General features: G+C 50.6%; 1 protein-coding gene across 1 annotated transcript in view; it reads left to right on the forward strand.

Annotated features, from left to right (window-relative positions):
* Positions 1–15,017, forward strand: part of HTRA3 (HtrA serine peptidase 3) — a 52,956-nt gene that overhangs the window by 20,092 nt on the left and 17,847 nt on the right. Inside the window, exons 4-6 of the mRNA XM_006875307.1 lie at positions 4,408–4,602; positions 5,543–5,575; positions 6,929–7,043. Coding sequence (XP_006875369.1) covers positions 4,408–4,602; positions 5,543–5,575; positions 6,929–7,043 — 343 coding nt within the window. The remainder of the gene's footprint in view (positions 1–4,407; positions 4,603–5,542; positions 5,576–6,928; positions 7,044–15,017) is intronic.

Below are 15,017 nucleotides of genomic sequence, written 5' to 3' on the forward strand. Positions count from 1 at the left end.
AACCACCCCATAGGATTTCTGAGGCTGTCAATCTTCATGGTGGGCTTGAACTGCCAACCTTTCTGCCAGCCCTGAATGCTTAACTGCTGCACCACCAGGGCTCCTTAGAGCTGCGCCAGGCAGTGGTTACCCCCCACCAACCACTCCCAGAGCCCTGTGTCTGCAGCAGTTCCAAGTCTCACACAGCCCTTTGAGGAGGGTGTTTCAAATGGGGAAACTGAGGCTCAGAGAGGGTGGTGACCCCACCCAGGACTACAGCTAACCAGGGGTGGGACTGGGCCTGACTGACCACCTTGGGCCCACGCGACTCAGCCCCCAGACCTCAGACATCCCATGTTGTGTTGGCATCTCTCTGTAAGAACTTGGAAGGATTCAACATGGATCCAGGGACAATGCCCATGAGGGCTGGGGCAGGCGTGTGCTGCTGCATCTGACCCCGTGTCTGGACTCAGAATTTCCCCTCAACCTCAGCAAGCCAGGCTTAGATGAATTTGAATCTGGTTACTGTTATTACACCACTCGGCTGTCAGTGTGTTACACAGGGGTGGCTTGTGGTGTTTTACGTATCAGCAGGGTCACCCACGGTGGATAGGTTTCAGCAGAGCTTCCAGACTAAGACAGACTAGGAAGAAGGAGAGGTGGTCCACTTCTGAATGGTTAGCCACTGAAGACCTTATGAAGAGCGGTGGAACATTATCAGATAGAGCACCAGAAGATGCAACCCTCAAAATACAGCTACCTTCTCAGATCAGTTGTTGTTGGTTATGTGCCGTGGAGTCGGTTCCGACTCACAGTGACCCTGTACAGGGTTTCCGAGGCTGTAAATCTTTACGGGAGCAGAATGCCTCACCTTTCTGCCACGGAACAGCTGGTAGGTTCGAACTGCTGACCTTTGCGGTTCGCAGCCCAATTCGTAACCACTACGGCACAGTTAACCTTAATGATGTGAATGAAGCCAAGCTTTTAGGGCCTTCGTTTGCTGGTAGGACACAACTCAAGATGAGAAGAAACAGCTGCAAACCTCCACAGATGCTGGGAATGGGGCCCAGAGCCCACTGGCCAGCGTCCACTGCTCCCTCTGAGCGTAGACGTCCCTTTTAGCCCTTCAGTCCTCCACATGGCATTCATCTAAACGATGGGGACAGAGTCTGACCTCAGCCTGTCTATAAGGTAACCAGGTCATGCCCAGATGTGGTGTTGGAACTCCTCCCTGCTCTCCTGGCCCAGGCTCCCTGGAAGGATTCAGACATAGTCCTTCTCACTGTCCGGCTTCTCAGGACTTCACTAACAGGGTGTGTGTATTAAAGACAGGAATCTACCTTCTCCACTCTACAGGCTGGAAGTCCAGATTCAGGGCATCAGGTCCAAGGGAGGGTCATTTCGTGTTACTAGCTCCAGATACCTGGAGAAGGACATCATGCTTGATAAGGTGGCGGGCCAGGTAAAAAGAGGGATAGAGCCCCAATGAGATGGATCGGCAGAGTAGCGTGAGCAGTGGATTCAGACACAGTAGCAGTGTATGGACAGCAGGACTGGACACAGCAGCACTGTATGGACAGCAGGACTGGACACAGCAGCACTGTATGGACAGCAGCAGTGTATGGACAGCAGGACTGGACAGCGTTTCCTTCTGTTGGACATAGCAACAGTAGCTGCAGCATTCCTTGGTCCCTTGGCTTGATGGTCCTCACATGGAGTCTGTCTTCCCTCATAGACATGAGGTTTAGGATGCCCTACATGAAGATCAAAAACTGCATGTAGCCTTCAGTATGGATGACCCCCTCGGTATAAGCAAAACAAAACTCACAGTAAGACCAATAAATCGCATCCTGATTAATGGAGAAAAAAGGGAAATTGTCAAGGATTTCCTTTTACTTGGATCCAGAGTCAACGCTCATGGAAGCAGCAGTCAAGAAATCAAATGACATATTACATTGGGCAGTTCTGCTGCAAAAGACCTTTTCAAGTATTAAAGAGCAAAGATGTCAGTTTGAGGACTAAAGTACACCTGACCCAAACCATGGTATTTTCAATTACCCCTTATGCATGAGTAAGGAAGACTGAAGATGAACTGATACATATGAATTATGATGTTGGTGAAGAATATTGAGAGTACCATGAACTGCCAAGAAAGAGAGTGCGGAGGCTCTGTAGTTAGGATAATCATGAGGTCAGCGGTTCAAAGCCGCCGGCTGCTCCATGGGAGAAAGATGACGCTTTGTGCTTCTGTAAAGATTTACAACCTTCGAAGCCACGTACAGGTTCACTATGAGTCAGAATCAACTCGACAGCGCTTAAAAGCGACAATATGGATTGCCAGAAGAACAAATAAATCTGCCTTGGAAAAAGTATAGCTAGGGTGCTCCTTAGAAGCGAGGAGGGTGAGACTTCATCTCTCAGACTTCAGACACGTTATCAGGAGGGACCAGTCCCTGGAGAAGGACATCATGCTTGGTGAAGTGGAGGGTCCAAGAAAAAGAGGAAGACCCTCAAAGAGATGGATTGGCACAGTGGCAGCAGCGATGGACTCAAATCCAACAATTGTGAGACTGGGGCAGGACCGGACAGTGTTTCATCCCGCTGTGCGCAGGGCTGCTGAGTCTCGATGGTTTAGAGTCTTGAGGGCCCCTAACAACATCAGCACACTGGTATGACTACAGTCACAGACTGCGTGAAAGCTATTTCCAAACAGGGGTCCCAGGTTAGGACGCTGGTCAGTCATAGCTCTCAGTCTGCCCTGTTCAGTGCTCAGGCTTGCAGACACCCACCTGTCTGGGTCCTGGTGACCACCTGAGAACACTCTGGGTTCTTCCTACGTCACCACATGCTCCCCTACCCCCCTTCAGTCTGGAGCAGCCGGTCCCATTACTCTCGTCATAGATTTGTACCTTTCTTCTTTTACCGATGGCTGTTACATTGGACTGCTAACTGCAAGGTCGGCGGTTCAAACCCAGCAACTGCTTCATAGGAGAAAGACGAGGTGATCTGTTCCCATAAAGACGGACAGCCTTGACACCCTATGGAGCCCACCTGTAGGGTTACTTTGACCTGGAGCTGGCTCCATGGCAGTGGATTTAGTTGTAGAAATGCATCCTTAAAGAGACAGCACATTGGTGATGTGGTGGCATGAAGCCATCTTTGCCTGTTACGAAACATTATTTGGAGCTCTTTCGGACCCCTTATAGATCCCAGGACCCAGAACAATTGATGCTTTTGAGTTATGGTGTGGAGGAGAATATTGAAAGTGCCATGGACTGCCAAAAGAACCAATAGATCCGTTTTGGAAGAAGTGCAGCCAGAGTGCTCCTTGGCCAAGATGGCCAGGCTTCGTCTCTCATACTTTGGACATATTATCAGGAGGGCCCAGTCACTGGATATCATGTTTGATAAGGTGGAGGGTCAAAGAAAAAGAGGAAGACCCCCAACGAGATGGACTAGCCAAGTGGCACCATCAATGGACTCAAGCGTGGCAACAGTAGTGAGGCTGGCCCAGGATCAGGCAGTGTTTCGTTCTGCTGTGCATAGGGTCGCTATGAGTCGGTACTGACTCGATGGCCCCTAACAACAACAACAACAGGACCCAGGTACTGTTCATCCAGGTTCCCCCAAGGTGACATCTTTGGTAACTAGTATGACATTGACCTTGGGGTGATGTGGTGTTTCAGTGGTTTTCACAGGGAGCTCCGTCAGACACAGCTCAACCCTTGGAGCCCTCAGTCTACCTGCAGACAGATGCACAGACTCCACTACAGACAGACACACAGACTCCCCTAGAGACAGACACACAGACTCCCCTGCAGACACACACACAGACTCCACTGCAGACACACACACAGACTCCACTGCAGACACACAAACTGCACTGCAGACAAACACACAGACTCCCCTACAGACAGACACACAGACTCCCCTGCAGACAGACACATAGACTCCCCTGCAGATAGACACACAGACTCCACTGGTGCCATGTGACTGTAAGGAGAGTACAGTGTATAGACCTAAGTGCCCTGGGAGATCAGGTGTGGCTGGATCCAGGGCTTCAAAGCCAGGGGTCCCCATGAGCCCCCAGTCATGTGCTTCAGCTTGTGTGAGACACATTGGTCAAAGTCAGATTTCAGGGGGACCCAGGGCCAAGGCCGCTGAGAGCCACTGAGCTCAGTGACTTCGGGTCACTGGATTAGACTGTGACAGGTGCCCAGAGTCAGTGCTGGGGCAGACCTTGGTCTCTGATGGCACTTCCTCCTGGGGTCAGTCTGTCCCCACCTGACCTCTGTCTGTACATACCTGCTCTCACACTACTGGCTTCATACAGTTTTTGCCCCCCCTCTGAGACCACCCATCAGTTTTCATTCCCCACTCCAGGTGGAGACTGAATCCCCTCCCATGTCCTCTCTCCCTCTCCCCCAGAGAAAGCTGCCTGTCCTGCTGCTAGGACACTCGTCAGACCTGCGGCCTGGGGAGTTCGTGGTGGCCATTGGCAGCCCCTTCGCCCTGCAGAACACGGTGACCACCGGCATCGTCAGCTCGGCCCAGCGGGACGGCAAGGAGCTCGGCCTGCGAGACTCGGACATGGACTACATCCAGACAGACGCCATCATCAATGTGGGTCTCTCCTCCCCTTGGACTCGCCAAACACCAGCTCCTGGTTTTGTGGGCTCTGCAATGACAGGCCTGCACCCTGGCCCCTGCCCCTTGTCATCTGATCCTGCCCCCTGGCCCGACCCTGCCCCCTGCCCTTTGACCCTGCACCCTGCCCCTGCACCCTGTCCCCTTACTCTACACCTTGTCTCCTGAGTGTACCCTGTCCCCAGACCCTGTGCCCTGGCCCCTGCCCTCTGTCCCCTTACTCCACACTTTGTCTGCACCCTGTCCTCTGTCTCAGCACCCCTGTTTCCTGTCTCGTCCCTGCACCTTGTCCACAGATCCTGTGCCTTGTCCCCTGTTCCCAGAGCCTGTCCATCCTTGATCTGTATGCTCAATAAGCCCACTGCTATCAAGTCAGCAGCCCCCGATGACAGCAGAGGACAGAGTAGAAGTTTCCCATAGGGTTTCTGAGGCTGTAAACCCATACAGTAGCAGACAGCCTCATGTTTCACTCATGGAACACTTGGAGGGTTTGAACTGCTGACCTTACAGTTAACAGCCCCACACTGAACCCACTGGGTCACCAGGGCTCCTTTGTCTGCATGGTAGAAGGCTCTTTCTTTACACTGAGGGGGGACCTAACTCCCAGAGACCCCTGAGCTCCTTTTCTAGTTCATGCCTGTCCGTCCTGCAGAGAGAATGGGGCCCCTGGGTCTCCTCAGATGAAAGTGGGTTCCTAAGGACTGGAAAGGTGGGAGGCAGAGCACAACCCCTCTCTCTGCAAGGACTCAGACCTCACACAGCCTCCCACCTTGAGATCATTACTGCAGGTGCCCTTAGAGGGGACTGGTGTGCAGTGTAGCATGGTCATGGTCACTGGCTAGCAAGCTTACACATGCAGACTTTTGTGATCCTGTCGTGGGTCAAAATGTAACTAACCCGTGTTTTCCCTTGGCAGTACGGGAACTCCGGGGGACCGCTGGTGAATCTGGTAAGTGTCTACAGTGGGCTCTGCTCATTGGGTTGGGCCAGGTCTGGGGGCTCAGCATGTGGCCCTCGAGCCTTCATGCCAAGGGTCAGGGTGCAGCTGGGTGGCAGGCCTGGGGAGAAGGGCATGACTGGCTACATACTGCCTGAGGCCCTGCAGCGATGCTGGTAGGCACAGAGGGATGAGGGACCCCTGAGCACATAGCTGCAAGGACAGAGCACCCCTCAGCCCCATCCTCGTGTTCAAATGCTGGGTGAAAGGAGCCATGCTGCTCCCTCCTCCCCACAAGGCCCCTCCCTGGTTCTGTTCTGGGCCCCAAAGTCAGGTTCGTACCTTCCAGGACAAATCAGGACGTTCTACTCAGAGGTCCTGGGATGGGAAGCACTGACCTCAAGTAACCCTAGCTGTCCAAAGGTCAGACAAGAACAGGGATAGACTCCAGGACCACTTGAGGAGGAGGGAGGTCACTCTGAAAGGACAGAGGCAGGAAGGATTCAGTGGGACCAAGGAGGACTTCCTGGAGGAGGAAGCTTTAAAGGTAGTTGTAGGGAGATCTGAGCAGGTAGGATGTGGAAGAAAGAGGTCATCTGAGAGTGCTCTGAGCTTGGTGCTGTCCAGTGGGAGGAGCCTGGGGGGTGGAGTGTTACCCTGTCCATCCAGCGGAAGGGGGGCAGGCTAGAGGAGGGGGGACTAGAGGAGGCTGCTCTCAACTGCCCAGCACAAAGGATCCAAGGGGACACAGAGTCTCAAGCCCCTTGGTTCTCCATGCAACTGGAACCAGGTGGGGACATGTACTCAGGGTACCAGGCAAATGAAGGGTGCTTTGACCCCAAGCTCTGCCTTTAGACCTCGCAAGGCCCTGGTGAGCTAGCAGCAACCGTCCACGGCTGCCTTAGGGTGGCCCCGAGGGGTGCGGGCCCAGTCCTCCAGGAGCCTGAAGCTGGTCCAGTGGGAAGGAGCATCGGTGGTCAGTGTGGGTACAGGGTCGGGTGAGATTCTGTGGTGCTGCTCCAGCCCTACTTGCCCTGACCCTTCTAGAAGGAGGAGCTGGACAGCAGCCTGCTGTCTAGGGCCCCAGCAATAGGGACTCTGGCCTGGGGCTGCCCTTGGTCAGCGGGACCACTTCTGAGAGCAGGGTGCGGCCTGGGAGGAACACCCAGGCAGCGAGCTTCCCCAGTGGCCTCTGGGCACCAGGTTTGGAAGCAAAATGGCAGAAAGGTGAAGATCCTGGGCACCGTGGTGGCTCTGTGAGCCTCTCGGGTTGGAGCACTGAGGGGGCCCAGCTCTGTGGAGCAGGCAGTTCAGAGTGGCAGTTGGCCGAGTTCCCGAGTGACCGAGCCTGGTCTCCTTGGTCAGGACGGCGAGGTCATTGGCATCAACACGCTCAAGGTCACAGCCGGCATCTCCTTCGCCATCCCCTCAGACCGCATCACACGCTTCCTCTCCGAGTCCCAAGACAAGCACATCAAAGGTAAAGTGCACATCTGGGTCAAGCTCTCCCTGGCTGAGGCTCCCTGACACTCCTCCAACCTGGGGCTGGAGTGGAGGGGTAAACCTGAGATCCACTGCCCATCCCTGGGTGCTGTGTGAATTCACCCTCTCCAAAGACCCCAGAACCACTCATTCTCAACCCTTGGGGGGTCTTCTTTTCTGCCCCTGCTCACCTCATGGCCCTATTCACCCTCCAGATCATCTGTCCTCTCAGCTGGGGGTCTCTACCCACAACTGACACCATTGGTTACTTGATCTCCCTGGCTCCTCCTCGCTGGCTGCTCTGTATTGTCAGAACCTAGTGCTTCCTTCCTGCATCCACCCCATTCATCCTTCCTTCCATCCATCCATCCATCCATCCATCCACCATCTATCCATTATTTATCCATCTACTCAATCATCTCTCACCTGTCCATCATTCATCCATCAATCCTTCTATCCATTCATCGATCCATCCATCCACCCATCATCTATCTTTATCTATCATCATCCATACATTCATACATTGATTATCCATATACCATCCATCTACCACATACCCATCTATCCATCCATCATCCACCCATCCACTCACCGATCCATCCTTCCATCCATCCATCCATCCATCATCTGTTCACTCTGTCTTCTATCCATCTTCCTTCTGTTCATCATTTATCAATCATCCAATCCATCCTTGCATACATACATACATCCTTACATACATTAATCCAGCATCTATCCATTATGTACCCATCATCCATACATCCAATCAATCATCCTCCCATACATCCATCCTTACATCTGTTAATCCATCCATACATCATCATTATGTATCCATCAGCCATCCATCCATTCATCCATCAGTCCTTCTATCCACTCATCCATCCATCCATCATCTATCATCATCTATACATTCATCCATTGATTATCCATATACCATTCATACACCCACATACCCACCCATCCATCCATCTACCATCCATTCATCCACCCTTCCACTCACCAATCCATCTTTCCATTCATCCATCATCTGTCCATCCATGTATCCATTCAGTCTTTTATCCATCCTTCTTTCCATCTATTCATTATTTATCAATCATCCAATCCATTCTTCCATCCACCCACCTATCCACCCATCCACCCACCCACCCACCCACCCACCTGTCTGCCTCCCCACCCCAGCCCCTACCCCAATATCCTTGGAAGTCACCTCCTCTCAGTCTCTATCTCCTCACCTCCATTCTAACAGAAATGCCTGCCCACCTTGCCCACCTCCCAATGGTTATGCACTCCCAAGGAAGGTCCAGAGATGCCTTGACAAGGCACAGTGAGGACTTTGGCAGTCATCTCAAAGTCTGTGGTCACAGCCACTTTCCTAGGGGAGGGTAGTCCAGCTGCCCTTGACCTCAGGACCTTTCCCAGTGGCTGTGCCCTCAGCTCCTCTCTTTCCAACCTAGTTCTTACCCAAGGGAACTTGCTCCCACCATTTTGCCTCCCATGCCCATCTCCTAACCAAGACCCAGACTTGACCCTCCCATCTTCCAAATCCTTCCCTGCCTCCATCCAGCCCCTCATTGTGGTTCATTGAGTCCTGGGGGACTTCCTCATACTTGTCTCCTTCTCCACAACCCCACCAGCCAAGACCATGGACTTCAGCATGCAAGTCCAGGGCCATGAGAATTGGTGACAACAAGAAACTGCTGTGGGAACGGCCCCGTCTCTTCACCACGTGTGTTGTGGGGAGATAACCTGGGGCCCGGCAGAGCCTGCCTTGCCTGGAGAAGCTGAAGGCTTCCTTTGCTGGGTGGTGGGTTCTGTCTAATCACTTGAGCTTTCTTCCCTTTGGCTGCCAGGAAGCTCAGGACTAGCCTCCAGCTCTAGCTGTGGTTTATCTAAGGTTCTGCTGTGCTTTCTTCTTCCTCGCTGTCTCTAATAACTGAGACTTTTGAGTTGAGTTCTCCTTTGTTCCTTAGATCTCTTCAATCTTGGCCACTTTGCTGGACAGCATTCGGTTGCACTTTGCGCAAACGAGATGTCTGAGGTTATGGTTTCTTTGGAAATGGGATGGGCAGTTTCCTCTTTCTTCTGCCTTTCTACCCCACTCCTCAGATAAGACCCCCCCTCAGAGCCAGTAGTGCTGACGACCTGCTGGGAAATGTCCAAGTCCTGTCCCCAGGGCTGTGCTTCTCAGGAACCCATCACCTCCTCTGGGGACATTGCAGACTAACCAGAGGACTTGTGAACCTTAGCAGAATGACCAAGTCCATCATTTAAGCATTTTTCTAAAACTGACTGGTGATTGTTTTGCATTATTTTTTAAAATAAAAATATCAAAGAATACAAGCCTAGCTAGTTTAAAGGTCTTTTATACATATTAAAAAATCTTTCATTAAATCAAGGAGCTCTGGTACTGCTCTTCCTGTTCTTGTCTGGAGGGGTTTGGGTGCAAACCAAGGCAGGCTGCAATACCGGACGGGGCAGGCAGGAGGACGCTGTGTGGGCCCAGTGAGGGGAGAGGGTGCAGGCTTAGTAGAAATGAAGGAGCCTGTGGCTGGCCATGGGACTAGAAGTGCACATGTCCCAGTGCGGGCTGTGTACCAGGCAGTCGCGGGATTAGCAAAGAGCTGAGGTGGGTAGGAGAGGGGACTAGTTGCAATAGTGGCCAGCCAGCCATGCATCCCGCTGCTGGAATGCTGGATGATACTCTACATGTGGGACCATCAGGATGTTGGAGAGTGGCACTGATGTTTGCGAGACTCCTATGGCCACAGGGAAAAAGCAGTGGGCGGACAAGAGTGGACTCGTAAGGCCAGGAGGAGAACATGCTGCCCTCTAGGTGGCCTGCCCTGGGAGTGATGTCAGGAAGGTGGCCGTGACTGGGTCCAGGGTCCACAGTGGATATTGAGCCCACAGGATTTGCTGAGGTGGGATGTGGAATTTCCAGGGAAGAGTGGGGGGTGGCTGTGGTGCCATTGGCTGAGATGGGGGCCTTGGGGACAGTCTGAAGTGAGTCAGTTCTGACTCATACTGACCCTGTATGGGATTTCAGAGGAGCAGCTGATGGGTTTTAACCACTGATCTTGTGGATAGCAGTCCAGTGCTTATCTTACAGCACCACATCATTGTTAATAAACTTTATATTTTAGAGCAGTTTTAAGTTTACAGAGAAATTGGGCAGAGAGTTCTCATCTACCCTAGCCCCCTGCACAGTTTCCCCGTCTGTTAAGGTCTTCCCTTCCTGTAAAGAGCCTGGGTGGTACAGTGAGGTTGAGCTGCAATCTGAAAGGTCAGCAGTTCAAACCCATTAACTTCTTCAGGGCAGAAAAAGGAGGCAGTCTGCTTCTGTGAAGACTTACAGCCTCAAAACCCCCACAGGGCAGTTCTACTCTCTCCTATAGGGTTACTATGAATTGAAATTGACTCAAGGGTTTGCATACCTGGGAGACTTTGTTCTCATTGAAGCATGGATTACAAATACATTGTTAGCACTGATGAGCAGACACAGATACATTGTTACTTATCAGAGTCCACAGTTCACAGTAGCGCTCACTGTGTTTGCAGACACATTCATGCCACTGATGAGTGGATACAGAAACACTGTTACTGACCAGAGTCCACAAGTTACAATAATGTTCACTGTGTTTTTAGATCTATTGTTAACCACTGATGAGTGGATACAGAAACACTGTTACTGACCAGAGTCCACAAGTTACAATAGTGTTCACTGTGTTTTTAGATGTATTGTTAACCACTGATGAGTGGATACAGAAACACTGTTACTGACCAGAGTCCACAAGTTACAATAATGGTCACTGTGTTTTTAGATCTATTGTTACCACTGATGAGCGGCTACTACATTGTCACTAACCAGAGTCCACACTTTTTTTTCAGTAGTGCTCACTGTGTTTGTAGATACATTGTTATGACTGATGCATAGATGCAGATACATTGTTACTAACCAGAATCCACAGATTACAGTAGTGCTGTGTTTGTAGATACATCGTTCCGACTGATGAGCAGATACAGATACAACGTTACTAACCGGAGTCCACAATTTACAGTAGCACTCACTGTGTGTGTGCAGCCTTTTGCATTTTGACACATGCATCCTGTCACCTGTCTACAATGACAGTTTTGTGCAGAATAGTTTCCCTACCCTGAAAATACCCTATGCTCTCCCTTATATCCATCCCCCTTCTCTCCTGGACCCCTGACAGCCCCTGATCTTTTTACTGCCCCCATAGTTTTGCCCCTTCTAGAATATTATATATTTGTTTTGAGGTTTTATTATTACTCATTAAGGTTAAATACACATACCATATAGTAAACTATTTTGAAGTATCTAGTCCCTGGGGGTTGCAAACAGTTAAAACTCAACTACTAGCTGAAGGGTTGGTGGTTCAAACCCACCCAGAGAGGCTTCAGAAGAAATTTCTCACCCTCTGCTTCTGAAAACCTTACAGACATTTCTGCTCTGTACACACAGGGGCACTGTGGGTCGGGATCAACAGGGTATCAACTAGAGACAACCACAGGGCCTTCCCGATGCTGGGCAACCCCACTCCTCCAGTCTCAAACTTACCTAGCACCCACAGAACACCCTTTAAGCTGTTGTCTCCATTTCCCCTCCCCACTCGGCTGCTGTTTGATTACCATACCTGATGTTGGTGCCACATGTTGAGATGGGGAACCTCTAGTCCAAAGTAGTTCTGTTATCTGTTTTAAAAGAAACAAGTTGGATTCCCCATCCCCACGCCAGCCTCCTTCCCTCCACAACATGCCATTTAGGATGCTTTTCCAATGATGGTGGGAATGGGCAGGCTGTGGGTTTGGATGCTATAGATCTGAGTCCTCCAGGCTGCCCTGCCCTCCCAGCCCCAAGTCTCTGGACATCTCCTCTCTGTGGGCCAGGTGTTTAGGGGCTGCTGAGTGGGTGGGGCCCTCCTGCCCAGGACAGGAAGATGGCGGCCCTGTTCTCAGAAGGGACCCTGGTGTATGTAGGCCATGCATGGCTGTTGCCACCACAGAAGACCCAGAGCTGGGAAGTGGCCTGAGTTTTCTGACCAAGAGGAGCAGGTAGCAGGCCCAGGGCTCAGGCCTCCGGCTTGTCCTTTGTCCAGGTGCACGGGTTTAAATGCTCTCTGGGAAGTGCCTCCCCAATCTCACACCTGGTCCTCTCTTCCACATGCCTGCCTGGCAGTGGGCAGCCCCACTTCCATGGCCCCGTCTCCTTGTCCCTAGTGGACACCTGCCTGTCTGGTAGTGGGCAGCCCCACCCTCCACAGCCCTCTCCCCTTGGCTATAGCTTAGGAGCTCAGCCTGCCACCTTGGTCCCAACAATGGGGATAGCAGGCCACATTTCTCCAGGGATTGTCTGAGACCATAAAGCTAATGCCATCAAATGTAGGGTTTCTCAGACCGTAAGTCTTTATGCAAGTAGAAAGCTTCCTTTTTCTCTTGAGAAGTGACTGGTGGGTTTGAACTGTCCATCTTGTGGTTAGCAAGCAGTTCAGGGCTCCTTAAGTCATCTGAACCCCAATCACCAATGGGAAATTCAGTGACAGTTATGGGTGGTGTTACGTTGTTGTTAGATGCCGTTGAGTGAGTTCTGGCTCATTGACCGCCTGGTCTGTGCCACCCTCACAATTATTGCTACATTTGAACCCATTGTTGCCACTACTGTGCCCACCTGTCTCATCGAGAGTCTTCCTCTTTACCACATGATTACTATAAATGATACCAACATGGTTAATGTCATTGATATTACTCAATCATACACCTGAAAACTGTTGAATTGACTAATGTTATGTATGAAAAATATTTTCTTAAATAATAATAATTAAGTCTGAGAGATCAAATGAGTGCTGGTAACAATGTAGGATAAGCACCAGACTGAGAAGCACAAGGTCGGCAGTTCAAACCCACCAACCACTCTGTTAGAAGAAAGATGAGGCTTTCTACTCCCTGAAAGTTTTACAATCTCAGAAATCCTCTACAGGGAGTCTGATTCGGAGTCGACTCGACAACACTTAACAACAGTAACAACAAGAAATTAAGCTCAACAACTGCATGAGGCAGGCATTACCACACACAAGCCAATCCATGAACAGAAGAGGAAACTGAGGCGCAGCCAGACAAGAGGAGGGTGGGTCAGAACTCCCCAGTCATTCTTTTCGCACGGTCTCGGTCCGCCTTGGACACAGGGCGCTCAGTCACTCACGGGCGATGCCAAACTCCGTCCACAGGAAATGTCTGTGCCCCAAGTATCCAACGCCGCCACACTGTCGTCAGTTCTACACGCGGCGTTGAAGTGGGCGTGGGGAACCCCAGCTCACAGCCTCAGCATCCTGCCTGTACTCGGCCCGGGAGTCTGCCATGCAGGGTATTTTCCCCTCTCGGAAAGATAGATGTTTTTAAAAACAGTGTTATTGGATGTCACTGATGTAAAATAAACTGCACCTATGTAAAATGTCAAAGAGTCCTGGGGTGGCACTGTAGGTCAGTAGTCGGCAATTCAAACCCACCAGCCACCCTTTGGAAACCCCATGCAGGGTCTCTATGAGTTGGAATCGACTCAATGGCACTTAACAACATGATCATGTGAAGTGTCCGATTTGAGGAGTTCCGATGCATGAGTCTAGTTGTAAAACCAGCACCACAGTCAAGGCAGGGAGAACATCCATCCCTGCGCCCATCTCATGCCCACCCCACCCACTCATGTGGTCTGTTTCTCATTATGTAGGACTTTGCATTTTCTAGAGTTTGATATAAATGGAATGAAACAGTATGGACTCTTGCCTCTGTCTTTCCTGGCTCACCACTGTTATTGTAAGATGTGTGTTAATAGTTTACTCACTCCTCTCAGTGCTGAGGAACCTTCCCATCAGTTCTGACTCACACTGAGTCCTAACAACAGAACAAAGCACTGCCCAGTCCTGCGCCGTCTCACACTTGTCATGTCTGACCCCATTGTTGTGGTCACTGTATCAATCCATCTTATTGAGGGTCTTCCTCTTCTTCACTTACTCTCTACCAAACCAGGCATGATGGCCTTCTCCAGAGATTGTCCTTCCTGACAACATGCCCAAAGTACATAAGACCAAGTCTCGCCAGGCTCACTTCCAAGGGGCATTCTGGCTGTACCTCTCCCAAGATGGATTTATTTGTTCTCTGACACTGGCAGTCTATGTTATATTGAAAATTCTTCACCAACCCCATCATTCAGCATAGATATACCACCGTATTTCCCCGTTCGTTCACCTGTTAGGGCTATCACAAATAGACATCCATGGACAAGCCCTTAGAAGCCAAGAGAGCCAGACTTTGTCTCTCAGACTTCAGACATGTCAGGAGGGACCAGTTCCTAGAGAAGGACATAATGTTTGGTAAAGTGGAGGGTCAGAGAAAAAGAGGGAGACTCCCCATGACATGGATTGGCACAATGGCAGCAGCAATGGGCTCAAACGCAGCGACAATTGTGAGGTTGGTGCAGGACAGTGTTTCGTTCTGCTGTGCATAAACAACATAAGGCATCCAATCAACAGAACTTAAAAATCACAGAGTGTAAGTCTGTATGTTCATTTCTCTTGATGAACACCTGGGAATGGGTGCGTGTAGATTTCACTTTCTAAAAAACTAATAAAATTGTTTTCCAAAGTGGTGTTACAGTGGTAACACATGTTACACATCCCACCAGCTGTGTATGTATGTTTCAGTTCTACCGTATCCTCAACAACACTTGGTCTGATCAGTCATTTTTTTAAAAAAATTATTTATATTATTTATTTTATTGCTTTTCTTCTGAATATACACAGCCCAAACTTACACCAACTCAAGTTTTTCCAGGCACAATGCAGTGACATTTATTACATGGCTTGAGCTGTATGACCACTCACCAATCTGACCTCTTTTCCTGAGCCGTTCCTCCCCCCTGAGCATAAACGTTTGTCCCTAAGGTGCTCATCAAAACCTTCTA

Source organism: Chrysochloris asiatica, unplaced genomic scaffold (genome assembly GCF_000296735.1).
Source record: "Chrysochloris asiatica unplaced genomic scaffold, ChrAsi1.0 scaffold00319, whole genome shotgun sequence".
Classification (NCBI taxonomy): Eukaryota; Metazoa; Chordata; class Mammalia; order Afrosoricida; family Chrysochloridae; genus Chrysochloris; species Chrysochloris asiatica.